General features: G+C 54.4%; 2 protein-coding genes across 4 annotated transcripts in view; one reads left to right on the top strand and one right to left on the bottom strand.

Moving 5' to 3' along the window:
- The window catches only part of Col5a3 (collagen type V alpha 3 chain), a 37,137-nt gene extending 21,628 nt beyond the window's left edge, over positions 1-15,509 (bottom strand). For 2 of the 3 annotated variants that reach the window (XR_006850223.2, XM_058576586.1), the window contains exons 1-27: positions 15,239-15,509; positions 11,244-11,405; positions 10,969-11,158; positions 10,737-10,893; positions 10,048-10,152; positions 9,575-9,727; positions 8,003-8,116; positions 7,748-7,894; positions 6,653-6,700; positions 6,538-6,579; positions 6,181-6,243; positions 5,753-5,827; positions 5,575-5,658; positions 4,968-5,024; positions 4,824-4,877; positions 4,597-4,650; positions 4,007-4,060; positions 3,876-3,929; positions 3,642-3,695; positions 3,238-3,282; positions 3,043-3,096; positions 2,821-2,865; positions 2,618-2,671; positions 2,454-2,498; positions 1,200-1,253; positions 1,066-1,110; positions 871-924 (exon numbers count right to left, since the gene is read on the bottom strand). Coding sequence is in view for 2 of the 3 variants with exons in the window: in XM_058576586.1 (XP_058432569.1) it covers positions 871-924; positions 1,066-1,110; positions 1,200-1,253; positions 2,454-2,498; positions 2,618-2,671; positions 2,821-2,865; positions 3,043-3,096; positions 3,238-3,282; positions 3,642-3,695; positions 3,876-3,929; positions 4,007-4,060; positions 4,597-4,650; positions 4,824-4,877; positions 4,968-5,024; positions 5,575-5,658; positions 5,753-5,827; positions 6,181-6,243; positions 6,538-6,579; positions 6,653-6,700; positions 7,748-7,894; positions 8,003-8,116; positions 9,575-9,727; positions 10,048-10,152; positions 10,737-10,893; positions 10,969-11,158; positions 11,244-11,405; positions 15,239-15,326 (2,151 nt within the window). In the remaining variant the exon portion in view is untranslated. The remainder of the gene's footprint in view (positions 1-870; positions 925-1,065; positions 1,111-1,199; positions 1,254-2,453; positions 2,499-2,617; positions 2,672-2,820; positions 2,866-3,042; positions 3,097-3,237; positions 3,283-3,641; positions 3,696-3,875; positions 3,930-4,006; positions 4,061-4,596; positions 4,651-4,823; positions 4,878-4,967; positions 5,025-5,574; positions 5,659-5,752; positions 5,828-6,180; positions 6,244-6,537; positions 6,580-6,652; positions 6,701-7,747; positions 7,895-8,002; positions 8,117-9,574; positions 9,728-10,047; positions 10,153-10,736; positions 10,894-10,968; positions 11,159-11,243; positions 11,406-15,238) is intronic. The other variant, XM_046437117.2, reaches the window with a different exon arrangement.
- Positions 15,510-17,162: 1,653 nt separating this feature from the next.
- Positions 17,163-23,239, top strand: Rdh8 (retinol dehydrogenase 8). Its single transcript, XM_046437446.1, has 6 exons — positions 17,163-17,319; positions 20,209-20,370; positions 20,953-21,132; positions 21,930-22,023; positions 22,201-22,384; positions 22,466-23,239. The coding sequence occupies exons 1-6, from the start codon at positions 17,217-17,219 to the stop codon at positions 22,676-22,678; spliced, it is 936 nt and encodes a 311-aa protein (XP_046293402.1). The 5' UTR covers positions 17,163-17,216; the 3' UTR covers positions 22,679-23,239.
- Positions 23,240-26,643: the final 3,404 nt, after the last annotated feature.

The following is a 26,643-nucleotide window of genomic DNA, read 5'->3' as shown; positions in this document are numbered from 1 at the left end:
TAAACTTGGCTACAATTGTTCTCTGGCCTGGGCTACAATGTAACTAGATTCAGCTACAACACAGGCCCAACCACAGTTGTTCCTCTTTATCTACAGGGCATTCACCCAAGGGCCCCAGCGGTTGCTGGAAACCACCGAAAGGACTGAGCCCTGCATATATTATGTTTTTCTTCCACCTCTCTGTATACATACTTATAATAAAATTTGACTTCTAAATTAGTCACAGAAAGATATTAACAACAGTGACTAATAATAAAAGAGAACAATTATAATGATAAACTGTTATAATTAATCATTTTATAGCAATTATAACAGTATACGCCCCCAAACATATCTCATTGTACTTTCACCTTTTCAATTAAAGAAAGCACTTTACAGCTTCTCATTGGCATATCTGAAATGCCAGCGTGAACACTCTTGCACTCTGGGGCCATTATTAAGTGAAATAAGGGTTACTTGAACAAATGCACTGTGATACTGTGAAAGCCAATCTGACAGCCAAGACAGCTACTAAGTGACAAATGAGGAGGTAGTTTATACTGCGTGGATACTCTGCATAAAGGGACAATTCCCGTACTGGGAGAGAGAAAGCAGAATGGCTCACCATTTCACCACACTCCTCAGAATGGCATGCAATTTAAAACTTATGTTGTTTCTTTCTGGAATTTTCTACTTAATAGTTTCAGGCTGAGGTTGACCACGAGTACCAGAAATCTTGGAAAGGGAAACGGTGGATAAAAGAGACTCCTGTGTATGCAACTGTTCCTCGACATCACTGGGCTTACAGAATGCTCAGATCCAAACCCATTCCCACTCCATCATGTGTGGCCCATTGGTGCCTCTCTAGGCACAGCCAGAAGTTTCACCTACCTTCACGCCGCGGCCTCCTGGATAGCCTGGAGGGCCTGCCGATCCTGGGGGACCCTGAGAGGAAGAGAAGGCCAATGTCACCCTGTTCCACCCGCTCTGTGTGTCCAGTGCCATGGCTCTCCTCACTGACCCCAGACTCCTGGAACCTGTCTGTCAACCCTCCTCCCCCAAACCAGCCTCCTCCTGGCCACTCACCTGGGCCCCTTTCTCTCCTGTGGGACCCTCATGGCCTGGGTGACCCTGAGGAAGAAACACGCTAAGTCATCAAAGACCAAAATTTGCCAGCCTGTCCCTTATCCTTCCTCCCTGCCCCAGCCCCTGATTCTCACCGGAGGGCCATCAGCTCCTGGGAGACCTGGAATTCCTGGATTTCCAGGGGGACCCTGAAAGAAGACCAATGTAGAGGGAGACAGGGGGCAGGGCCCAGAGTCCTGCAGCAGGGTTTTTCTATGCAGACAGGCAGCTGCCTCCAGGTGAGCAAAAAAGGGGTGCCTCTGGCCAGGAAATCTACCCCAGCTCTGCCCAAACTTGCTGGCTGACCCTGGGTGAGCCCCTTGCTCTCCTTGAGTATGGGAAGCCCTCCTCATCTAGCCAGCTGCAGTGATGCATGTGTAATCCCAGCTACTCCAGAGGCTGAGGCAGGAGGATCGTAAGTTCAAGGCCAGGTGGGGCCATATATATATATATATATATATATATATATATATGAATTTACATATTTAAAAAAGGAAAAAACATCCTCTTCCCCTGAGAGCCTAGAGAGAAGGGATATAAACCAGCAGGGGAAGCTAGGGATGGGGCCCAGAGTTAAAAGAGCATTTGCTTAGCCCACAGGAGGCCCTGGGTTCCAAGCTGAGCACAAAACAAAGCGACAGTGAAAGAGATGCTGTTGGGTAGGGTGGCGGTTTTCCCAGCCACACCCCTTTCTTTAAGAGTGTCCCCCACCCCGAGCTCCATCTGCAGAAGGGTGGGTCTAGGCAGGCATGAGGTAACCTCCTGGTCCTGCAAGCATTTACCAGGTCCAAAGACGGACCACTGGGCCCATCTGAGCCAATCCACTTCTCTTCAGAAATTGAGAGGCAAGAGACAGAACCATGATGGATGGCCTGGCTTTAGGTGGAGATCTAAGGTCATGGGGAGCTGGAGCCAGAAATGGTCACACCACAGCTGAGGATTGTGCAGAAATAGCAGTTGGCAGGGGGTGGGGACAAACAGACATGTGCAGAAAGCAGCCTGTCTGCCAGGGGACACGGGCACAGATGTGCCAGAAACAAGGAGAAGAACGCGGGCCCTGGGAAGGGGCTACTGTGCCTGTGCGTCTTAGAAACCCCCTCTGTTTAAGGCTTCTGTGGGGTCCTCTGTATCCTCACAATGCCCCCTTATGTGGTGTGGCCTTGGTGGTTTCCGTTTCTCACAGCGGCTTTCCCCACAATGATACTTTGTACCTCTCGGCTGACTTAGGGAATGTGGCCATTCATCACTAGCCCCGGCTGACAGAGGGGCCCTGGTGCAAGGATTTTCCTGACCACAGAGTTGGCGGAGAATGACATGAGGAGGTGGTGATGGGTAGAGTGGTCACTCACCTTCTCCCCAGGAGTGCCGATGGGCCCCTGGGGGCCGGGAATTCCCTAGAAACATAAAGGGAGGGGTGAGGCTTGAGAACAAAGCAGTGAGTGCAGAGGCTGGGGAGGCTGGGGAGGCTGGGGAGGCTGGGAGGCTGGGAGATGTCCAAGGTCTAAGTTCCAACCTGGGACCCATGGTTCCCCTGCTGTCCTGGAGGACCTGGTTCTCCTGGAGGACCCTGTGGAGAGAATGAGGGTTCACTGACACCGGGTCATGGCCTTGAGGGTCAGCAAGGCGGACATGAGGGGTCACAGGGGCAGACAAGGATATGACGATTGTGAGCTCAGGGTGTGGAAAGGGCCAAGGCTCAGATGGCAGGACACTTACCACATTGCCTTTGGCACCCGGAGCACCATCACTTCCGGTGACACCCTGGAGAAAGAGAGGATGTGAGACCAGGCCCGGGGACAAGCCAGGCACCTGAGAGGAAGACACTGAGAGGTACAGGCGGAAAGGAAAAGCAGAGACAGCTCCCAGGCCACGGAAACGGACATGCACAGGGGACAGGTAAGAAAAGGCAGGAACGCCAAGGGGTGACGACATTCTCACCGGGCGTCCCAGGGGGCCGGGGGAGCCCCTGGGGCCAATCAGTCCACGGGGTCCCTGAAAGAAAGAGCAGTATTACCCCAGCACCACCCTGCGGTCCTGGGAGTCCAGGGGTGTGGGCAGGAATCTGGGGGCCCTAGGACTTCCCACTCTCTCCCCTGCCCCGAGCGAGCGGGGTCAGGGCTCCCTGATACTTACTGGCTCTCCAGCCTGGCCAGTGGGCCCTGGGGGTCCCTCTGCTCCCTGTGGGAAAGGCCGTTATTGGGAGAGGGGGAAGCCCAACTCTGGAGCAGCACCTCCCCTCATCTGGGCAGCCCCAGGGGGTCAGCCCCAGGGATCTAGGTTGTACTGAGATCCCTGGATCCCACAGTCTGAGGCACGGATGCTCCTCAGGCTCCTGACTCCAGGTCTAGGTGTGTCCACCCAAGTCCACCTGCTGATCCCCGAGCTCGCGCTCCCACTGTCATATTTGAGATGCCCCCACCCCCACCCCAGGGCTCCCTGATGCTCCAGGGCAGAGCCCACTCCCCACCCAGCTCTCCAAGGCCCTCCTCCCTGCCGACCGTCACCCAGACTCTCCTCCAAGCACCCTGCAAACTTACCTTCTCACCATCCTCCCCTGGGGGGCCAGGTTGTCCCACACGGCCAAAGTCACCCTGGAGTGGGGGACAGAGGGGAGGGTGGAATAATGCAGGGGAGACACCCCCCCCCAGGAAAGGAGGGGGGCATGAGGTGTGAGGACTCAGGCACCAGGTCAAGGCTCTGGTGCTCAGGAAGGAAAGGAGAGCGGCAATGTTGGGAAGGGGGCTTGGCTGTGGGGAGACTCGCACACTCACCCTTTGGCCCTTCTCACCAGGCAGCCCTGGCAGGCCATCAAAGCCCCGATCACCCTGTCCAAAGAAACGCCAGCTGAGCCTGGGTCCTTGATCCTGACAGCGCCCGCCTCCCGACCGGGCCCTGGGCCTACCTTAGGTCCTGTGTCTCCCGGGAGACCGCGGGCCCCATCTGCTCCAGGGCGGCCCTAGGAGGAAAGTGAGCCCCAGTGTCAGGGATAAACCTCCCCAGGACCCTTCCCCAAATTAGGAACTCGACTACATTCTCGTCCACATCATCAAGAGATCTGCCATCATTTCTGGACTCTTGGCTGGGGTCTTCTTTTGTACCAATTTCAATCTCAAATCCAGCCATAACTCTTTATCCCCAGCCCCCTAATTCTAGCCCAAGTCACCATCATCATCAACATTGAGAACTCCCATTGCAGCCTCCATGATCGCCCTGCTGTGGTCCTCCCGGCTTTCACACATACTGTTCCTTCTGCCCGGAACGCTCTTCCCTGCCAGTTTCCTGGTTCCACTTTAGACCTCGGGTGGAGGGTTACTCCTGTCCCAACGTCCTCCCTGACTCTACGACCTTGGCCCGACTCCTGAGCCACACGCTCAGGACAGCTTCCATTGCCAGCCTCAGGGCACCAGCGGACCCTGGAGGCACAGAGCCCCGGTGCCTGTTGGGTAATGAGGGAAGGCCAAAAGGTAGCTTGGGGACCTGGAAGGTGCTCACCATTTTGCCCTCTCGACCAGGTGGCCCAGGAGGCCCCTGCAGTCCTCGGGGACCCTAGAAGCAAAAGAAAAGATGGAACATGGAAGGAAGGACAAAAAGAAGGGAGGACTTATTTTAAATCACTCACCAGGGAAGGCAGTAACTGCAAACCCCGGCCCCGTGACATTTTCCCCGGTGGTCACTTTAACCTGTGGCCTTGGGAGAAGACCCCTCCCCTCCAAACTCACCTGTGGCCCCACTTCTCCCGCTTCTCCTTTCAGACCTGGGTATCCAGGGAGACCCTTCGGGAAGGAGAGACGGGGTAAGTGGTTGGAGGAATGTGACCCCTCTCCACGGCTGTTGCCCCTCTTCTCTGCAGACCCCTTACTCACCACAGGGCCTGGGCGTCCAGTGAGCCCCACTGGGCCGGGGGGACCTTTCATGGACAGCTGGAGAGATAAAGGACAACAGAACCAAGAGTTTCCCCCCAAGACCCCCAAACAAGATCCCCTCAAAGGCACTACTACAGTTCGAACGTGTCCCCCAGAAGTTCATGTGTTAGAATTGATCCTCAATTTATATACTAATGGTATTTAGAGGTGGGACCTTTGAGACATGATTGGGAGTAAATGAGGTCATGATTGTGGGATTGCATAATGACATTAGTGGCTTTATAAGGAGAGGAAGAGGCCCTAGCTGGCACACTTGCTCTGTCCTGCCGTGTGATGCCCTCCGCTGCGTTATAACACAGCAAGAAGGTCCCCACCAGATGCTGAGCAGGTGCCAGCATCATATTTTTGGATTTCCCAACCTCCAGAACTATGACCCCAATACACTTCTTTATAAATTACCCAGTCTTGGGTATTTTGTTATAGCAACAGAAGACCAACCAAGACATGCATCTCAGGAAACAGACACTGCCACCCTGTCTCCTGGCCAGACCTTCATTATCCCTCATTTCTGCCATCTCTCCCATGAACACTCCCCCATCCCACTCACCTGAGTCTGTTGCAATACCGCCTGAGCCTGGGCCTGCTGGAAGGACACTGGGGGTCCTTTGAGGGAGCTGCTCGCGAACTGGAACTAAGGAGCAATGATGGTGAGGGCAGTTCCCAGCAGAGGCCTCCTCCGTGGTCAGGGTTCTCCTCCCCAAGGCTGTGCCACCCCACCTCCTTACCGGCATCATGATGACAGTGCCCGGTGGGCCCCGGATCCCATCGATGCCAGGAATTCCCGGGAGGCCAGCAGGGCCCTAAGAGAGGGCACCAGAGAAAGATGGACGGAGGCAGGAAGAGACAGAGACAAAGACAGAGAAAGGGAGACAGAGAAGATGAAGGATGGGGAAGAGAGAGAGAGAGAGACAGAGACAAAGATATAGGGAGAGAGACACACAGAAGACATGCAAAAATAGAGGCCCAGGGAGAAAAGCAGGGGACTGGCCCCCAGAAGCAGAAGAAGGGCCAGTTTTATCACAGATGGAGAGAGAGATCAGCAGAAGATCACCAACTCCAGATGGCGTCTCCAGGCCCAGCCCCTGAGACCCACATTCAAACCACCAGGTTCCCAACCTGGAAGCTCACGCACTGAAGAGAGACAGTCTCTTACCGGTAGGCCGCGGTCCCCAGGGAATCCTGGGGGGCCAGGAGGGCCTGATGGGCCAACCACCCCCTGTTGGGGAGGGAGAAACAGAAGTCACCGGAAATGCAAAGCTAATCTGAATTCCAACCCTCCTGGCCCCCGACCCCAGGCTGACCTCTGCTCTACCTCCTAGCCATTCCTGCTACCCTCTTCAATATTGATCCATATCAACCCCCAATTTTGTGTCCCAACCCTTCTTTTGACGTGTCCTTTGTGCCTCCAATGTCCAGTGGCCACTACATGATCAGGCAACACGTCACCCCACTTTGGGACTGGAACAGCCCCGCTACAAAGATAGCAAGAGGCCGTGAAGCCCGTACTCACTCGGGGTCCTGGGGCTCCTGGAGGTCCCTCAAATTTTTGCCCCTGGAGAGAGAGAGAGGTGTGTGACCCCTGTTCTAGTGGCCCCCTCAGCCCCTTGCTGCCCCACCGTCCTCACCTGCTCTATCACTGCAGGTTCTCCTTTTGCACCCTTCTCTCCCACACCCTGGAGAGGAGGAAGAGAGGAAAAAGAGGTGAGCCCACTCCCTGTCCCCCAAACACACAGGGCCCACCCACAGAGCATAGGCTGAGACGTTCAGTCCCCTCCGTCAACCTGACAAAGCTGCATGAAGGTCAAGGGCACAAACTCCTGAGCGTCCTAACTTGGATCGGCCTCTTGCCTCTTACGAAGTGACACTGGGAACTTACTAGACCCCTTTGGCCAGTTACAGATCACTGGGTCACCTGTAAAGTCAGCGGGTGAATGACCGCTGCATCTCTCCCACGTAAAGATGAATGATGAACACAGTACTTGGTGCAGGGCTGGTAACCACTCTGCCCCTTCCTGTGCCCAACACCAAGGCTAGAATCTGGGTCCCCAGCTCTGTCTGCATTTTTTTCTTAGGTAATTTCATTCCAATATCTTGGTTAAAGATACCATCTCTCTGCTGAGGCATCCCAAGTCTTTCTCTCCAGCCTAGACAGTCTCCACTGAACTCCAGAATTTTCTTGCCATCCCCCTTTTAACATGACCATTGGATGTCACCCAGGTGTTGGCAATTCGAGACATGAAGACTGACAGCCTTGATTCTCCACTCCCCTGTCAGAAGGCTAGAGGACACCCCCTATTCAATAGTCCTATTGGCATATCTACCTTTCTCCACTCCAGCAGCAAGGCCAAAATGGAGCCTATCCCAAATCTGGCTCCTGTCTTGCCTGGACCACAGGCTTCTTCTGCCTCTCTGGCTCCCCCTACTGTCCGTGTGCCATTGAGCAGAGGGAGATTGCTTTGAGACCTCAAAGTCAGACGTTCCCTTTCAAGGGGTTTCTCATCCGCTTAGTCTGAAAGCCCAGTGCCTCACCCTATCGGCGGAGTCATCTGTTAACACAGTCCCTGTCACACTGTAGGCACTGGGGTCTGCACTGCACTGGGTCGTGGGAAGGCATTCAAAGCAAGACAAACAGAATCCAGAGAAAGAATGAGGCCCCTGGGGCTCCAGATAGGAGTCCCTTCCCCTGCACCTAACCAGACCCCCCATGGCCCCAGACTCACAGGAAAGATCTGGAACTCAGCCTGTGAAGGCTGTTCTGCTGCCCGGAACTTAGGACCCATGGTGGGGCCGCTTCCTTCTTCTTCCTCCCTCTCTCCTTCAAGCTCTGGAGTCTCTAGCTGGGTTCCACCTTCAGCATCCAGTCCCCCCTGAGGACATTGGGACAGTCAAAGTTTGTCCCTGGCCTCCTTATTGTCTGCCGCCACCACCACTACCCCAGGGCCCACCCCTTCCAGCACCGTCCACTTCCCACCGACCTCCAGGAGGGTGACGTTGCCGCCCACAGTCACAGTGGTGGTGAAGACCAAAGGCGTGGGAGTTGGAGTCAGAGTTGGAACTGGCGTCTCAATCTTGGGGACATCCATAGAGGTCTGGAGCAGGCATGGAGGAAGGGTCAGGTCTGGGGTCAGGCCGGTTGTAACAGAAGGGAAGCAAAGGAGGAGCCAGGCCTTGACCTCAGGGAGCTCTCATTCTGGGGAGGGGAACACAGGAGGAGGCCCTGGGGTCTGGATCAGGACGGCCAGCAGGGGGAGCCATCCTGCATAGAGGAGGAGCAGGGCTGAGCCAGGTTCAGAGGCCAGAGAGGCAGAACCAGGCTGGCTCCAGAGCTCAGGGGTCAAGGTCAAGGTCCAGGACTCAGGGCCAGACTCCGGAAGCCTATCCCACATGTCCTCTCCCAAGGCAGAACTCAGCAGTCAGCCAGCTCCTTCTGGCCTCGACAGCTGCACAAGAACTGGGTCAAGGCAGAGGAAGAGGGCAGTCGGGGCCCAAGTGAGGGGCTGGGGCTGAGGATGTGGCGGGGAAGGGGCATACTATTCATGGTATCCCTGTTCAGAGCCAGAAAGGTTGGAACTGAGATGTGATTCAACCAGTGACCCTTTGACTAAAGTCCCCAGTGACCTGTGCCAAGGACCTCTACTCAGTGACCCACCAGCTAATGACCTCCAGCAATGGACCCCAATTACTCCTACAGCCAGTGACCTTCCCAGAGACCCCCAGCCAGGGATATCCCCCAACAATAAGCACTAATTAGTGCCTCCCCTACCTAATCAACTCTCCCAGTGACCTTTAATCAATCATTCCTCCAACCAGTGATCCTCCAACATGGAGTGCTTGCCCAACGAATGCTCCCCAACCAAGGATCCTGAACACTAATTCCTGATAACCCATCAGAGATCCCGAACTATGACCCCATCCATGATCCCCTGAAAATCACCCCTACAACCATGACCCCAATGGGTGACCCCACTATGCATTCTAGTGACCCCCCCCCAACAAAACCCCCAAACTAATGACCCCTAACCATTAACCTTAAACAAGGGACACCAAAAATATCATCAATGACCTCCATTAATGTCTTCCTACAGTGGCCCCCAACTGGGATCATCCCAAATATTGGCCCTCTTCAGTGCCCCTCCTGACCAGCACTCCAGGGAAGCCAAGTAGTACCCCGATCAGGAACTGCCCCAAGGAATAGTCTTCACCAATGACCCCTGTCAGTGAACCCCACTCCCCCAAAACGACACACTAACCAATGAACCCGTCATGATTCACCCCAGCTGGTGACTCCCCTAAATAGTAGCCCTCATCAAAAACCCCCCTAATAATCAGGTGGTCATCTGGAGGAGACCCCAGGACTGGAGGTTGGGGAGCAGGCCTAGGAAAGCCCATAAGACAGGGTCCCCCTACCCCAGATGGTCATCAGCTGGCGGTCAGCTAAGGGGAGTGGGAGCTCAGGTCTAAGCCTGGATTCCAAACCAGGGCCAGAGGAGGGAATCGGAGGCCAGAGACGGGCAGCAGAGGCCGAAGGGCAAGTGCAGGCCCCTTACCTGGTTCTCCAGAGAGCCGGCAGGTGCTCCCAGGGTCAGGGCTTCCTTGTCCTTCTTCTTCCTGCCCTTCCCCTTGCGGCCTCGCCCTTTCTTCTTCCCTTTCCCCTTGCCCTTGCGCCGAGGAGGGGTGGTCTCTGGCTCGCCCTGAGGGGCCTGGAAGGAGGGTCCTTGTCAGGTCTAGTGCGTCCCCCAGTGGAGAAGCTATTACTCTGTCACCTAGGGCCAATGCTGGCACAGGACCTGCTAGTTCTCACTCAACCTGGTGACCTGGGGTCAAGGATCACTCCATTATGTGCCTTGAGTCCAAGGCCAGTCCTGCCTGGGGTCTGTTTGGGGTCAGGGGTCCCTCTGCTTTGTGTTTGGTGTCAGAGGTTGTTCAACCTCATCTTTGGGGGCTTTAGAATTCACTCCTGCTGCCACCTGGAGCCAGGGGCGGCTCAGGCTGTGACCTGAGGTCACAGTCCCTTACTCACCCCTGTGGTCACGAGGTCCAGGTTGTCACAGCCAGGCAGGTACTGCTCACAGGCCCGGAAGGCAGCTTGAGGGTCTGGGCTTATCAGCAGCTCCTGGATGTCTCCCTGGGAGAGGGTGGGGTGGGGACAGGGACACAGGCTGACTCACCCATTCCTTGGCACGGTCCCCCACCTCCTGGCATGCAGCCTTGGTGCTGCCCCCCTCCCAGAGACCCTAAGTTCAAGGATGGCAGCCCCATCACAGTAAACCCTTGCAACTCAGAGAAGCACAGGTGCTATCTGTGCCTCATCACATCACCCCACAACCACACCCACGATGCCCCACTGAAGGTGCATTGGTCCCTTGACGCAGGCACACGGTGAGATGCTACCCTGTGCAGGCCCTTCCAGGAAGGGCACGAGATAGATGAGGTCCCTGGCCTCCTGGAGGTGACACATCTCACAATGGCACACAGCAGTCACCCACCCTGTCTCAGATCAGTTCCCTGACGGACAAGCACGCAGCACAGCATGACCCACTGTCTGTGGCTCTGTGTGCTCCATTCGCACATGGCCACCCACGATGGCCAAGCCTCGCACTTGCTTCTCCCATCCCTGGGCTGGGCAGAGGCTGGGCATTTCCCTTCTCCAATCCCTTCTCCAGATTCAGTCACCCCTGCCTCGGTTTCCCTTAGCACGGAACCCTCTACCTCAAAAGTCTCCTCCCCGATGTCCTGGGTCCCCAGAACAGTGAGTCCAGCTGTGCTAAGGAATCGAGGCTTCTGGCCCGACACAGGGGGCTGAGATTCACAGTCGGCTACCAGGGTCGCTGTGTCTCCATCTATGCTGACCGCCACACGGTGCCATCTGTAAGGGAAGGGTCTCAGTGCCGGTGCTGCTCACCTCACCCTCCCTGGACCCTACCCCTCCTCCGATACTCACTGGCCATCCATGAGGTTGACCTGCTGGGGCAGGGGGTCGAAGGAGTCACCTAGGAGGGCCAGACCTGGCCCCAGTGCCAGACCCAGCTGCCGGGCACCCTTCTCGTCATAAATAGATAGAAGGACAGACTGATTGGCCTGCTGGGCCCTCAGAGTCATCAACATGGAGAAGTTCGCGGGAAAGTGTCCATCTGGATGGACAGAAGGAGTGGGCAGTACAGGAGGCTTAGAGGGCTCCACGCTCCCCAGTGAGGACACCCGGGAGCCGGCACTCACCTGGGAACAGCTCCTGTGTGGGGATGCTGAGCTTGCTGGCCCTGCCCACTCTGAATGCTCGGTCACCCTCTGGAGCCCTCTGGGGGCAGAAGCCAGGTCCCTCGGGGACCCCAGCCTGGCCCCCACGCACGCCCAGGGCCTTTAGCACATCCACGGGATCGGCTGCAGAGAGAGGCCAGGGTGCAGAGAGCAGTGAAAACAAGCCCAGGACTCCATGATAGGGGCTCAAGTTTGGGGACCCCCTCCTCCCCCAACCCCAAGTGTGTTTATGGCTCCGGAAGAAGGAGGCGGCCTGGGACCAGCAACCCCCCCCCCCTCCGCCGCACAGATGTTCCTCCTGGAGCAGTCTGTTGACTCCGGGGTTTTTTTCCCCCTTGGTTTTTGGTGAGAAAAAAAGCTGACCTAGTTCTGGGATGAATCAAAGCTTCCTGGCCTGAGCCCCGGAGCCAAACTGTCCCCTTCCCTCCACTCCCCCGCACCAGCTCCTGGGATGACTTCCCATGCCTGGAGTCCCCTCGCCAGGGGAACCACATGGGAAGGAGGGGCTCATAGAAGTTCAGCTCCTGCCTGCTCCCTCTGACCTCCTCCTGGCCCCCCAGCTGCTCTGAACATCGCCCTTTGACCACCGTCCCCCAGGACCCCCTTCCTCTGCCCATCACCTACCCTGACTTCCTTCTGACCTTCTCCTTGGCCACCATCACCCATGACCTCTTTCCTGTAACTCCCGCCACTGTGAGTCTCCCTCCTCTGCCCATCCCTGCTCACCTCTCTCTCGGGCTCCCCACTTTCACCTCCTCCCTCTGGCTTCTCTCCCATTCCTTCCTCTGGCCTTCTCCCTCCAATTACCTGCTGACCCCATCCCTTGGCCTTTCCCAGTCTCCTCCATCTGACCTGTGACCTCCCAGTTCTATCACTTTGACCTCCTCCTTCTGATCACCTCTCTCTGATAACCTCCCCCATCTCTCATCCCAGCAGAGGAATAGATCAGTCTGGCCCAACCCTATCCGAATCCAGGCCATCCTCCCAGCCCCACCCGAGGCAGCCAGGCCAGTGTTAAATGAAACCACATGGCCTGGGCAGGGGCGGGTGGGGGCTTCCCCTGGGCCCAAAGCCCCTGCCTGATCACATCCCCTCCACCCTCTGCAGACTGTCCCACTAACCCCCTGACCCAGCCTCTTGGCAGGAGCTAAATTCTGCTGAGTCTGCCATGACCTCACCCCCCAGGGGCAGCTCTGCTGAACTCATCGTTGGGAGCTGGGGCAGGGGCCAGACATGGGGAGGATAGGGGCTTAGACGAAGACCCTCATCCCAGCTCCTCCTGGGGCGAACACTCACTCTCCAAACTCCAGAGCCTCATCCCAGCCCCTGTTCCCTCCTGACGCAGGAGCCTCCTTCTCCTTCTCTCTCCTTTCTGCTCCTTCCTTCTCTCGATCCCACTTTCTGTGCCATCTTCCCAGTCCTCTGCATCCTACTCTGAATCAAACCACCCCTCCTCCCTTGCTCTCTCAGCACCTTGTTGTTTGGTTCTTTCCATCTCAGACTCTCTCTGTGGGTCTCTAACTCTGTGCTTTTTTTTATCTCTATAGTTCTGCATGTAAATCTCCTCTCTCTCTCTCTCTCTCTCTCTCTCTCTCTCTCTCTCTCTCCCTATCTCCCCAACCTGCCTGCCAACCCCCACTCCTAATTGCTTGTTTTGTGGCTGGGTTGTCATTAAGAGGCATTTGAGTTACAGGCCCCTGGGACTGAGATCTGGACTCCCAGGCTCTGCTGACCACAAGGGTCACTCCCCCATGGAACAATCTCGGTTGCCCCTTCTCTAGCCTGGGGCCCAGGGAGGACTGACATCCACCACCTCACCCTGCCCAGAGACTCTCCCCTGCCCCAGACCCCAGCCTCCATGCAGTACGAGGGGGTCTCCTTCAGCAACTGCTCATTCACATTTCAAAAGTCCTTCCTGGCATCTAACCCAAAAGATTCCTGCTTCAATCTTGTGTCCCTTCTGTAATGACCTTTCGGAAACTGACTGCCCTTTCTTTCCATGATTGGCCTCATGACAAGGAGACACACAAGAGGCATTGAGTCCTGCCTGCAGGGCCAGGAGGTGGGGGTCTGTCAGGGACCAGCCCACGCTTCTCCCCCCATCCTACCCCACCCGCACACACATAACCCTCCCCCCTGTGCTGGTCAAGTCCCCAGGGAAAGGCTGGGTGGGGTCTAGGCTACAGAGGGAGGCAGGCAGGAGGGTCTAGACTGGGACATGGTTGGGATCTACTCAGGTGGAAGAGAAGAGGTGTCAGTGTGTGCGAGAAAAAAAGTACACACAGGAGATTGTGCAAGTGTGGGTGGCTGAATGGATAAGAGAATGGCTGAGGGGTGGATATCCACGTGTGAGCTGCCGTCCTGCAGGTGGTCCAAGTTGGTCTGTGATCGTGATGGCTCGGATGTGTGATGGGGTTGTGGTTCTACAGCCAGGAGACACTACCACATGGTTCATGGGAGAATGTGACCAAGTCAGCGAGTGGGTTTGGTTGTAAATGTTGGCCATGTTTGTATGGATGCCAGGGGAAGTAAGTGTGAGAATTCAAACGTGTAGGAGATGGGCCAAAGCAGTGAGCATGTGTGGGGTGGTTGATGGGCTGCCTGGGCGGGGCCACGGTGTTTCCATTCCTGGTGTCTCAGGAGGCTTATATTCTGAGTGGATGCATGAGATTGCATGAGCATGTGGATGTGCGGACGTGGGAATTGGGCAAAGGCCAATCGGGGATTACCCATCCGGTCAGTCACCTCCCTAGGCTCAAAAGAAAGTGAGAAAGTGTGGTGTGTGAAAGTCGAGGACTGAATTCACCTTAGGGAGGGATTTCCAGGAGGGCCTAGCCTCCAGTCCCCCAGATCAGGGAATCCCTGAAAATCTATCACTTCAGGAGCCACTACGTCCCCCCTGACCCCTGGGGCGCCCCTCACCCCTAACCCAGCAGGACGCGGTAGGGCGCTTGGCCAGATGCGCGCAGCTGGGCGTGCGTCAGCGCTGACTCACCAGTCCTGAGGCCCCCGGGACCCCTGGGGGGCCCCTGAGAAATTCCTAGGGAAAAACACCCCAGGCTTGCGCAGCTGGGGTGGGGAGCAACTTCCCCGCCGGCCCCCTCCCGCACTCCGCCCCGCCCCGCCCTGCGCCCCGCCCGCCTCGCCCCTCACGGCAGCCCTCCCGAGGCCCTGTCCATGGTGCTGATGTTGGCTCTAGGGAGGGCGGGGTGGGGGAGGGGAGAGGGGTTGGGGAGAAAGGGAAGCACGCGCCCATTTGGGGCAAAGGAAGAAGAGGGAGAATGAGATGAAGCCACTTGGGGACGCGTAAAGGGAACTGTGGCTCCCCGAATAGCCCGCTCCCACGCTCACCCCTCCTCACCATCAGTCTCAGAACTGACCACTCATGTTCTCATGGGCAACGACTTAGACCCCCAAAGCACAACTACAGCCCTCCCGGGGTCACCCGGAGACACACAACCATACCTGGAGCAAACACACAATCACTTCCCAAATCAGCCCCAGACCCAACACTGCACACTCGTATCTGGCAATACACACCCTCCTGGGGACCACCCTACCATCCAATCAACCAGTCAAGGTCAACCTCCACATCTAGGAGCACATACGCTCTCACTCCAAACCGCTGCGCACGCTCTCTCTCTCTCTCTCTCTCTCTCTCTCTCTCTCTCTCTCTCTCTCTCTCTCACACACACACACACACACACACACACACCTAGAAACTGCATTCATTTTCATCCACCCGCCAGGAAACAGTCATACGCCTCCAGGACAACCCCCGCCCCCAGCTGTCACACCCACGAATCACTCAGAGTCAGACACTTGTGTCCCACACCTCACCGTGCTCACACGCAACGCTCATGTCCCCTGCACTCGCCCCCATGCCCTACTCTGCCCAGTCTTTGGGGTCTCTCTGGGTCCTGCACCCAAGTACTATGGTCTCCCTTCCGGCTCACCGGCCTGCGTCCTGGGCAGAAGCAGCAGCGCGGCCAGAAGCAGGCAGAGGCCGGCCCGCGGCTGGCCCAGGCCCCAGAGGCTCTCCATCCCAGCGCGGCCAGTGCGCAAGACGGGGAACGGGACAGGGCGTCTGCGGGGTGCGGCGACTCCCCAGGCTCAGCGCAGTCACCCGCGGAGGTCGGCTGCAGTCGGGATCTGCAGGAGACGGCCCGAGACCCCGCCCTGGCCGCGCCCTGCGCTCCAGCGCCGGGCCAGGCAGCGCTCGCAGGAAGGGGGAGAACTGACAGCTGGAGGGGGAGTTGGGAAAGTTTTCACTGAGCGCGGATTGGCCAGCGGGGGGTGGAGCCCTGGACCAGGCGCTGGGCCGTTCCGTCCTACCCCACAGCGGAGGAGGAGGTCACTCCCACCCAGAGCTAGAATCCGGGGTTCACATTAACCAATCTAAACCCTTTCTTCTTAGCAGCCTCCTCAAAAGGGCCCACCTGCACCTCCATCCGGGCCCTGGCATTAGCAGGACTTGCAGCTCCTACCAAATCCTTCCGGGCTCACCCAGGCTCCCAATCCGGGGGTAGGCAGGCTCACCCCCATGCTCACCCACCTGCCGTACCCCAGTCCTTTAGCCCCACAAAGTAGGTCCCAGCTGCACCCCAAGGCCTTCCCTTCAGGACCCTCAGTAAGAAGTCCTTGTCCTCTCTCAAACCTCACCCAAAATCAGGTTTCCACTTACCCTAAACCTTCAATTCTCCACCCGAATCCCACAACTGGGTGTCTTGATAGCACCCCAAACTCCCAGCACGGATTCCAAAGCAAAATGCTCACTTTCCCCCCATTTTTAATCCTTGAATAAAGATTCCACCTCCATGCCTAGTCCTCACCTCCCGCTCCTTCAGGTGCCCAAATGGGTGCCGGGCCTGTCCTAAATCCTCACCAAATGGGGAAGTCTGACCTACCCAAAGCAGGACATTGCCACCAGGGGAGAGGGATGGATTCCTTCCATTCCTGGGGTGAAGGAGAGCCTCCCTCACCCCGCTGGTACCCCCCCCCCAGCTGAAGAGGCCCCTGGGGTCAGGGAGGGATTCTGTGCAGTTAGACAAGTGCAGACCTGCAGGGTGAGAGGTGTGAGGGAACTTTCCCCAGAAAGGAACCAAAGGGGCGTATCCTGGGCCCTGAAATGCCCCCCTCATGGGAGACGCAGGAACCGCCTCTCTCTCAGCCTCCTCAGACAAAGAGTCTCTGTGTCCCCAGAGAGGAGGGGGTGGGGCCCCATCTGGCTTGAGAAAGAGATGGGCCCCCTGTGATGGGGCAAGGAGAGGAAATCTCCCCAAGCAAACCCTCCTCCCTTCCCAGGGACATCGGAAGCTGAGAATTCTCCAACTAAAAGGCTCTTACAAAGTTCCTGTCCTGCCCTGCCTTGTTAGGAAGTTCTTCTTGTAGTCTAACTTCTTGCATTCTTCTCTGAAGGGACCCTTCCGGGACCACACTCCTATTTCCTTTCACTTTCTCCCTCTACCAGAGTTTCCTCTTCCAGAGTAGATATAGTATAAGAGAAGGGATATCCCCGCTTGTTCCCTCACACCCACTAAAATTCTCCCTGGCCCTGAATAGTTTACAAAAATAATAAAAATAAAAATTTAAAAGAACAGTTATGAGTGTAGCAGGTATGGAGAATCATATTGTTTGTTGTGGTGCTGGAGGTGGAACCCCCCGGGGCCTCACAAGTGCTAAGCTAATGCTTTACCCCTGAGCAATACCCCCAGCCCCCCCAAAAAGAAGGTTTTGGCAAATAAAGGAAACGGACTGTGAAGAGTCGAAGGATTTTCTCCAGCCACCTGTTCAGGGTTGTGCAAGCTACAGTGGAGGTCTCCTGGGGCCCCTTTGCCCTGCAAGGGATCAGGTAAAAGGAGCTTAGACGGAGAGATCAGACAAGGGTGGAGGGGTGTCCTCTCAGTCCGAAGTCGTGTCCAGGGAGGGATCAACATGGCCTCCTCACCCAGGACCGTGCTGATTTCAGGCTGTTCATCAGGAATTGGCTTGGAGCTTGCTGTGCACCTGGCTCATGACCCCAAACAGCGTTACCAGGGTAAGGGGCCCGGGGGGACCTGGGGACAGCCGGGGTGGGCCTGGCTTCCTAGGAGCCTCAGCCCCCCCCCACCCCGCTGTCTCCGCAATCTCATCCCCTCCAGCTGTACATGGAAAGGCCCCTCTCCCTGCAGGACCATCCTCTCATCCAGCAAATATTTCTTGCGTATCTACTGTGTGCCAAGCTCTGCTCTGGGTGTTAGAAACAGCGATGGACAAGAGACAAAAATCTCAGCTCTGGGTAGTGGTGTCCTGGGGGAGGGCAGGGAAGACAGACAAACACATAAAAAGAAATTGCAGTATGTCTGGCCATCACAAGTGCTGAAGAGCAAAACAAAGCAAGGGAAGAGTGTGACCGGGGTCGAGTGACCGGTGTCATGGGTGTCAAGGGTTTATGTGTTATGAAGGGCTGCTCCATAAGGCTTATCCGAGAGGGCTCCTTTGGGCATTCCTGGGCATGGATAATTACTTTGTTGACTCTGCCCCCCGCCCCCAGATTACTACTACTCCAGGATAAGCCTCTTACATTCTCTTGACCTTGGGGACTTAAGGGAGCCCTCTAATTCCAGGTTCTTGCCTTCCTGAGGGTCTGGAGTAAATGGCTACAGACTGCGCCCCAACCCTAGGAACCTCTGCCCTGGAATAGGCTGAGTGTAATTAGGCAAAGGGCAGTTACTTAAGCTCAGGCTGCTGGGAGGAGGGCACTGCCCCAGCTGGCAGGGCTGCCTCTCCCAGCCCTCTGCCCTCTGTCTTAGAGGCACAGCTTTGAGTGTGACAGGCAAAGGTCAGCGTGCAGAAAGCAACTTGTGTAACTGTAGGTGGGCCAACAGGCCTATAAAACTGCTAAAGGGTAATGCTCTTGAACTCTCATTATGTGCCAAGTGTCACTTAAGTGCATCTAATATGTCACTTACTCTTCACATCGCCCCCTGTGAAGAGGCCACTTACTATCTTTTGCCTTATTTTAGAAAAGAGGAAACAGAGGCATAGACTGCCAAAGGCCCTTGCCCAAGGTCACCCAGCTAGGAAGTGGCAGAGCAGAGATATGAACCCAGGCAGCCAGAAGCTGGGACCACACTTGTCACTATACTGCATTCAGGATGCCAGTAAGCTCATTCATCTATATAACACCTGTGAATCCCACAGACTAACACTATACACAAATAAATGTCCCCCAGGAGCACATATGTGTGACATGCACAGAGGGGCATGCAAACATGTATATGTAGTATATATGCTGAGGCCATGCAAGGGCACCAGGCATGGTGGCTCATGCCTGTATCCCAGCAGCTCTGGAGGCTGAGGCAAGAGGATCATGAGTTCAAAGCCAGCCTCAGCAAAAGTGAGGCACTAAGCAACTCAGTGAGACCTTGTTTCTAAATAAAATACAAAATAGGGCTTGTGGCTCAGTGGTTGAGTGCCCCCGAGTTCAATCCCTGGTATGCATGGGCTTGCTACAAATTCAAGTTCAAGTCTCAGTTACCTACCTATTCTAGTTACTATTGCTCAATAATGAATCACCCCAAAATGTATGCTGTAAAACAACTACAATCACTTGTTTTTCCACCTACAGCTCACATAGGTCATGAATTCAGGAAGGACTCAGAGGGTGCTCAGGCTCAGAGTCAAAGGCCACAGCTGGCAGAGTGGGGACTGGAGTAGATGGGGATGGGAAGGCAGCTCACTCCCTTCCTGTAACCTTAGAAATTCTTCTTGTAGTCTCTCTTCCTCAGCTAGCTTGGGCTTCCTTGTGGCATGGTGCCTCAGGATAACTGGGCTGCTCCATGATGGGCAAGGGCTGCAAGGAGAGTGTTACAGCAAGTAATGCAGAAACTACAAGATCTTTTTGGACTTCAGAAACCACACTGTGTCACTTCCATTGGTTTCCACCTGGTCATACAATTCAACAGGAAGGTGGGGAGCTCAGTGGTAGCATGCATATGGCCCTGGGTTCCATCCCCAGTACTGAGGGTGGGTGGTTCAAGGGGAGAGGGAGGGAATTTGATTCAAGATCACATGCCTGCATATCTGCATGCATGTGTGTGTAATGCTGGGGCTCAACCCCAGGGACTTGCCTGTGCTAAACACACTCTACCACTGGGACACATGATTTCATGTCTTGATGGAGGAGTGGCAAGATTTGAGAAGAGTTTGTGCAAAGGAAGATTTTGTGCAGACATTTGGGGGGAAACAAGTTAGTGCAATAATTAGTAGGGTCCTTGCAAGTTAGAGATAATGCTCAGCACAATGCCTAGCACATAGTAAATGCTCAGTAAACTGGAACTTCCTATGTCAATGCTGCAAATGTGGTTATTCCTACTTGAGTGTTCAAAGCACGTATGTTGGCTGTAGGTGTGTGTGAAATTTTTCTCATGGCAATCTTGTTTGTATTTATGTTTTTATTGTCTTACTCATTAGATTATAAATTTCACAAAGGAAGGTACTTTATCTTTTGGCGGGGAGGGGCTGCTGGGGATTGAACCCTGGAGTGCTCTAATACTAAACTACACCCCAGCCCTTTTTATTTTTATTTTATTTTTTAAAAGGATCTCACTAAGTTGCCCAGGCTGGCCTTGAACTTGCCATGCCTATGACTCAGCCTTCCAAGTAGCTGGGATTACAGGCATGCCCCACTGTGCCTGGCAGGACTTTTTCTTATTTCACACAATAGTACCTAGAATAAGCATAGTTTGTAGTATATGCTCAATAAACTTTTGTAGGATGGATGGATGTGGCTGCATGTTAACACGAGCACACAAGTGTGCATTTGCAATGAACATAGGTGTGCAAACCTGTAGGTCTCCATCCTCTGGAACTGCTTGTGCAAGACAACAGAAACACCCAGGGAAAGGAGCCAGTTGCCTGTACCAACTCTGTTCTGTGCCCCCAGTGGTGGCCACCATGAGGGACTTGAGAAAGAAGGAGATGCTGGAGGCAGCTGCTGGGGACGCTCTGGGAAAGACCCTCACCGTGGCCCAGCTGGATGTGTGCAATGATGAGTCAGTGGCCCAGTGTCTCAGCGGCATCCAAGGAGGGGAAGTGGACGTGCTGGGTGAGACTTTGCAGCCCCCAGGGCCATTCACCCCACCATGATCTAATTATAAACCCTCCACACGGCAAGGTCTGAGTCCAGCCCTCTGGCTTTACCCACAAGCTCCAATCTTCTACAAAAGGGGTAGACCAGTTGGCCAAGAACTGGGACTCTCAATCAGTCCATTAGGGATGCTAGAAATAATCTAGGACCTGGGGGTGGAGTGGATTTAATGGGATAGACATTATCACATATGGAGAAACCCATATGTGGTTGGAAAAATTACTTAGATGAGTCACTTGGGGAAAGAAAAATGATGAAGAAACAACTCATAATCCCTGAGCCGTCTTCTCAGGAGGGTGGGTGTAGCTGTTTTGAAAAGATTTGGGGTCAGAGCTGAATTTCTCACGCATTACAGGCATGCTGTTCCTTGTGGCCCTTGCTCCCACCCTGGGCTAAGGTCCCCATAACAAATGCTAGACTGTGCTTAAACATCTTCTTGGAGTTGGAGTCGGGGGTAAAAGGGTGATCTGAAGAGTGACCTCAGTGACACTAGAAGAGTGGGAGGAACTCTAATGTAACACTCAACACTTCTCTCTCCAGTGAACAATGCTGGCGTGGGCCTGGTAGGGCCCTTGGAGGGGCTCAGCATAGACACCATGAAGAACATCTTTGACACCAATTTTTTGGGAGCCATCCGTCTGGTCAAAGCTGTTCTTCCAGGAATGAAGAAGCGGCGACAGGGTCATATCGTGGTGGTCAGCAGCGTCATGGGTCTGCAGGGTGAGCCCTGGAACCCAACCCTTAAGTAGTCCTCCGGTGTCTGACCCTTCCCAGGCTGAAAGGATGGCAAATAGGTTTAGCTCATTCCAAATGAGCCGGGAGAGCTGTGTTGGGAAGGATTCCGCAGCTCAGAAAGAAATGGTTCTGGGATAGATTAACGTGTCTGCGGTAGTGTACAGGCCTCCAAAGCCATCCGCATTCCAGAATCCACTCCACTTCTGGACATCTCCAAAGCACTCTCCCAACCATTCCCAAAACTCCAAAAGATCATCAGAACTCCTTCTCCTGAGACTCCCCAGTGCCAAACACAGCCCACCAGGCCCTAAAGAGATCCCCAGGCTCAGCAGAAAATAGAGCATCCATTGACTGGTGATGTCTGCGATGGGCCTACTCTGGAGGCCACCTACCTGTCATTCATGCTCCTGGGCCTGTCCCCTCCCCAGCATCCTCTAAGGAGTCCAGTCTACTTGACACCCTGCCAAAGAGAAGCACTGTCAAGGTCCCTAATGAATGGCGCCTGCTCCGGTGGGTGCTAGGGACCCCATGCCTGCATGCCCCAAGAAGGAAATAGGGACAAGGAGAACCAGGAAGAGATGGCACCTGGCACCCCAGGAACACCTTGATCTGGCCCCACATGTCCCCATCACACAATGTCATATACCCAAAACGTCAGCCCCCAGTTGTCCCCGGTTCTGATCCCCAGGTCCTCTTTGTTCTGTCTCCCAACCACCCCGTTACTCTGGGACCCACAAAGTCCATCGCCCAGATCCCCAGAGAGCCCCCTCCAATCCCCTCAGGTGTCATATTCAACGAAGTCTATTCAGCCTCCAAGTTCGCCGTGGAGGGGTTCTTCGAGAGTCTGGCCATCCAGCTGCTCCAGTTCAACATCTTGTGAGCAGCCGGGGAGGAGGGGGGTGGGCAGAGGACAGGGAAGGGCAGTGGCGGGGGTGGGGTGGGGGGGTAAGCCAGGCAGGGAGGGGAGCGAGGGAGGCACTGGAGGGGGCTGGGGGAGCAGGACTGATGAGAGGGTGGGGGAGTCCGGCCCACTAGCCCTGCTCCTGTCCCCAGCATCTCCCTGGTGGAGCCGGGCCCTGTGGTCACTGACTTCGAGGGGAAGCTCATGGCTCAGGTCGCCACGGCCGAGTTTCCAGGCACCGACCCCGAAACCCTGAGCTACTTCAGGGACTTCTACCTCCCCGCCTCCAGGGAGCTCTTCCGCTCAGTGGGACAGAACCCAAAGGACGTGGCCCAGGTGAGTGGCCAGGACAGCCGGTCAGGGACGCAGGGGCGTGGGGAGCCCCCTGGGCCCGGAGCTCAGGGATCCATCTCGCAGGCCATTGCCAAAGTCATCAGCTCCACGCGGCCCCCGCTGCGCAAGCAAACCAACCTCCGCTACCTGACGCTGGCGGCGCTCAAGGCCGTGGACCCCTCGGGCAGCCTGTACGTGAGAACCGCCCACAGCCTCCTCTTCCGCTGGCCGCGCCTGCTCCACCTTAGCCTCCGCTGCCTGGCCTGCGGCTGCCTCCCGGCCCGGGTGGAGCCTTGATGAGCAGAGACTTGCCGGCGCTCCCGCCCTGGACACCGCGGCACGGCCACACCCCAGACCCAGGGCCGCTCACACTCGGTTCATTCGTTCATCTCCTTCATAAACTCGTTCTGCAAACTGCTTCCATCGCTCTAGGTCTGGGCATTGCTGAAATTCCAGAAAAGGTCTCCCGTCTCCAGACCCAGAGCCCTCCCTAGTCAGGGCTGGGGCAGAGGAGAGATCCTGGGACCCCGGGGGTCTGCCCACACGGGAGGGGGAGTCGCCTTCCTGGGGGAGGGGGTATTGTCATGACCTTGAAGGACAAGATAGACTGTGCTTCATTCAGTCTTATGACTTCATGATCCTGGACCTGGGAATACAGGGATGACCAGAACACCTCCCCCTCCTCTCTCTCTCTCTCTCTCTCTCTCTCTCTCTCTCTCTCTCTCTCACACACACACACACACACACACCCAGAGCTGAGTGAACCAGGTAGTCTCGACTTTCCTGCCCACATTCCCCATTAGCAAAATGTGTTTGTGTGCACACAGCCATGTACTTATATTTTTTCCATTAAATGTATAAAACCACAAGTTGTAATTAATATTTAATAAAACTAAATGTTTTAAATTTTAATAAATTAAAAAGCCAATAGGGTCCCCTGGGAGCCCCCAAGATGGTGTCCCCAAGTTTCTCTCTCCAAGAGACTTTGGAGGCAAATGGATTTTGGGTTTCTGGCTCAGTTGCTGCTCCATAAATAGGTGCCCCCCGGACATTTTCTATACCCCAGAGGTGGCAATAGCAATACTGAAATGACAGCAAAAGTCCCCTTCCTTGGTTCCTGTCTCTTGAAGTGTCTACTGGGCTTGGTGTCTGAGTGTCGGCCTCCCAGGGAAGCGTTTCATTACTCATTTTGTCCACCCTGTGGCCATGAGATGGAGTCACTCAATCTTGCCCAGTTCACAGGCCAGAAACCCTGCTTGTGGGCAGCGGAAGGGTGGACCACAATGAGCTGTCTGTCTGATTCCCAAGTCTGTGTCAGGTTCACTGTTGCTGGTCTTCAGGGGTCTCTTCTAGGAAAAAGGAAACTGAGTTCCAGGCCTTAGGGAGAGGTCTCTGTGTCTCTGCAAACATCAGGAGTCACGTTTGCTCAGTTTTGTTGTTGGGTTGGTGAAGTCAACTCCTTTCCCCTCCTCCACACGGGACTTCTGAAGCAGTGTTGGAATTCAAGCAGCGCTCAGCCTCCTGGGGGGAGTGGTTCCAGAACCCCAGCAGACACCAAAATCCAAGAGGCTCAAGTCCCTCATGTAAAGTGGTGTGGTGTTTGCAGAAATCCTCTGAACTTAGTCACATATACTGTCACTTCTCAATGACTTACAATACAATACACCATAAAAACTATGGGAATGGTTGTTATAATGTATTTTTTAGGGGATAATGACAGGAAAAAAGTCCATGTATGTTCAGCACAAATGTAATTTTTAAAACAATCTCCAATCTGCATTTGATTGAAACTGTGGATACAGAGGTCTAATTCTACAGGAAATGAGATGGTGGGGACGGTTGTACAACCTTGTGGACACACTAAGACACACTGTATTGGGTGCTTTAAAATGGCAGATTGTGTGGTGAGAATGAATGGTGAATTGTAGTTTAATAGAAATTCAATCAACTTTAAAAAAAAATTATAGGCATCCCTGTGATGGAGGGAGGTCTTCTGATTATCCCAGGAGCTCCCCTCTTGAATTGTATCCACAAATTTCCCTGTGCTTTGGCTTCCAGTTCTGTTGGGTTCTGCCAATGGGAGGCACCTGCTGGCAATCAGAGGGTGGCAGAATGTCTTAGTCCATTTTCCATTGCTATAACAAAACACCTGAGACAGGGTCATTTGTAAAGAAAAGATTATTTAGCTCACAGTTCTGGAGATCCAAGCATCAACTTCTGTTTGGTTCTGGTGAGGGCCTCATGGAAAAGGGAGTAGGAGCTTTTCTTTTCTTTTCTTTTTAACAGTACCAGGAATTAAATTCACGGCCACTCTACCACTGAGCTCCATTTCCCAGTCCTTTTTGCTTTCTGAGACAGGGTCTCATTAAGTTGCTAAGGCAGCTTCTGCCTCCTGAGTAGCTGGAATGTAGTCCCAAGGCAACACCATGCCCAGCTTCGTTTTAAAACAATCCATGCTCATGATGAGTCATTTACTCTAAGAGATGAGCATTAATCCCGTCTAAGGGGAGTACCTGCCATGACCTAACGACCTCCCACTCCCCCCAACCCCCCTCAATGATTCCATCATCTGTCAGTACTGCCACACTGGGGATCAGGCCTCCAGTCCTTGAACAAATCACATGCAAACCATAGTAGAGGACAAAGACCAGGGTACTTAGCTTCAAAGTTCCCTTATTCCTGGTCATGGTGTATGAGCAACATCTCTCTAGCTAAGGCCCTAACTCAATTAGAATTAAAAATAAAATAAGGCACCAACACCAGTTTCCAAGAACCACCTCCTCTCTTTGCCTCTTAAAGATGGCGGTGGGCCCAGTGTAGGGCACACCTGGAATCCCAGCTCCATGGGAGGCTGAGGCAGGAGGATCTCAAGTCTAAGGCCAATCTGAGCAACTTAATGAGACCCTGTCTCAAAATAGATGTTAAAAAGGGGCTGGGAAGGTAGCTCAGTGGTGGAGCACTCACCTTGCATATGAGAAGCCCTGGGTTCAACCCCCAGCACTGCGGGGGGTGGGGGTGGAGAGGTGGTGATAAGACCCCACAGTTGCCAATGACAGCCTTTTCATCTTCCTGGGCTCACCTGTCCCCTGCCTCCACCACTCCCCAAAGTACCCACTGGAAGGACCCTGATTGATATGTGTACATTGTAAAGCAGAGGAAAACAGTTCACCCCTGTCGCCCACCTGTGTCCACATTAACCCACGACACTACCACCAAGCATGCTCCTGATTCACTACTGGTCTCATTCTGAAAGTCTTCACCATCCTGAATTAATTAATTAATTAACTGATTTATGTATTTATTTATTTGAGAGAGAGAGAGAGAGAGAGAGAGAGAGAGAGAGAGAGAAATGCCTTTATTTTTTTTTTTATGTGATGCTGAGAATCGAACCCGGGTCCTGCCTGTGCTAAGCGAGCGCTCTACTGCTGAGCCACAATCCCAGCCCAACCATCCTGAATTTTGTGACCAACATTTCTTTGCTTTTTCAAAAATTCCCTGAAACACATCACTTTCTTTTTACTATTTTATCTTACTTTATCTCAGGGCCTCCTGCCAGCTGAGCAAGCACTCTACCACTGAGCTATGTCCGCGGCTCTTTTTTATTTTATTTTGAGGGCAGGATTACACTAAGTTGCCCAGGCTGGCCTTGAACTTGGAATCATCCTGTCTCAGCCTCTCACTTAGATGGAATTATAGGCACGCACCACCGAGCCGTGCCTGGCTTAAGGAAAAAAAAAAATTGTCTCTTTGCCATGAAGGGAAACCATCATAGCATCTTAAGCAGGAGATTAGCCAATATGTAGTTGGGGGGGGGTGCAGGGGAGCCCTGCTGGGGGTGGGGTCATGTAGGCTGAGTCCTCACAGCTGCCCTGCTTCCCTATACACTTCTCAGCTATTTCCCAAGGCTGGTGGTGCCATGAGCCCCTAGAACCCACGCCATAAATTCCTTTGTTGCTTAAATCACCCTGAGTCAACTTCTGTTGCAAAGGAAGACTCCTTGCAGCTCTGGGTGGTAACTACGTAAACCAACACGTCGAGGAGACAAAAAGCTGTTCCTGAATTCTAGCCTGATGCTACTGCTGACCAGGGGAGATTGGCAACCGCTCAGAAGATGCTCAAGGCAGGCCAGTTCCGGGTTCTGGACTGCCACATGCACGCACCCCTCCCCCGGCCTCCCCAATCTCAGCAGAGATCAGTTAGTTCATCCTTCTGGTTGCTTGGGCCAAAAAAAAAAAAAAAAAAAAACATCTCAAGTTCCTCTC

Source organism: Marmota monax, unplaced genomic scaffold, assembly GCF_021218885.2.
Source record: "Marmota monax isolate L192 unplaced genomic scaffold, Marmota_monax_Labrador192_F-V1.1 WCK01_AAM20220418_F8-fsc00021, whole genome shotgun sequence".
Lineage (NCBI taxonomy): Eukaryota > Metazoa > Chordata > Mammalia > Rodentia > Sciuridae > Marmota > Marmota monax.
Note: the sequence above shows the minus strand (reverse complement) of the source record. Positions and strands in the feature narration are given on the sequence as shown.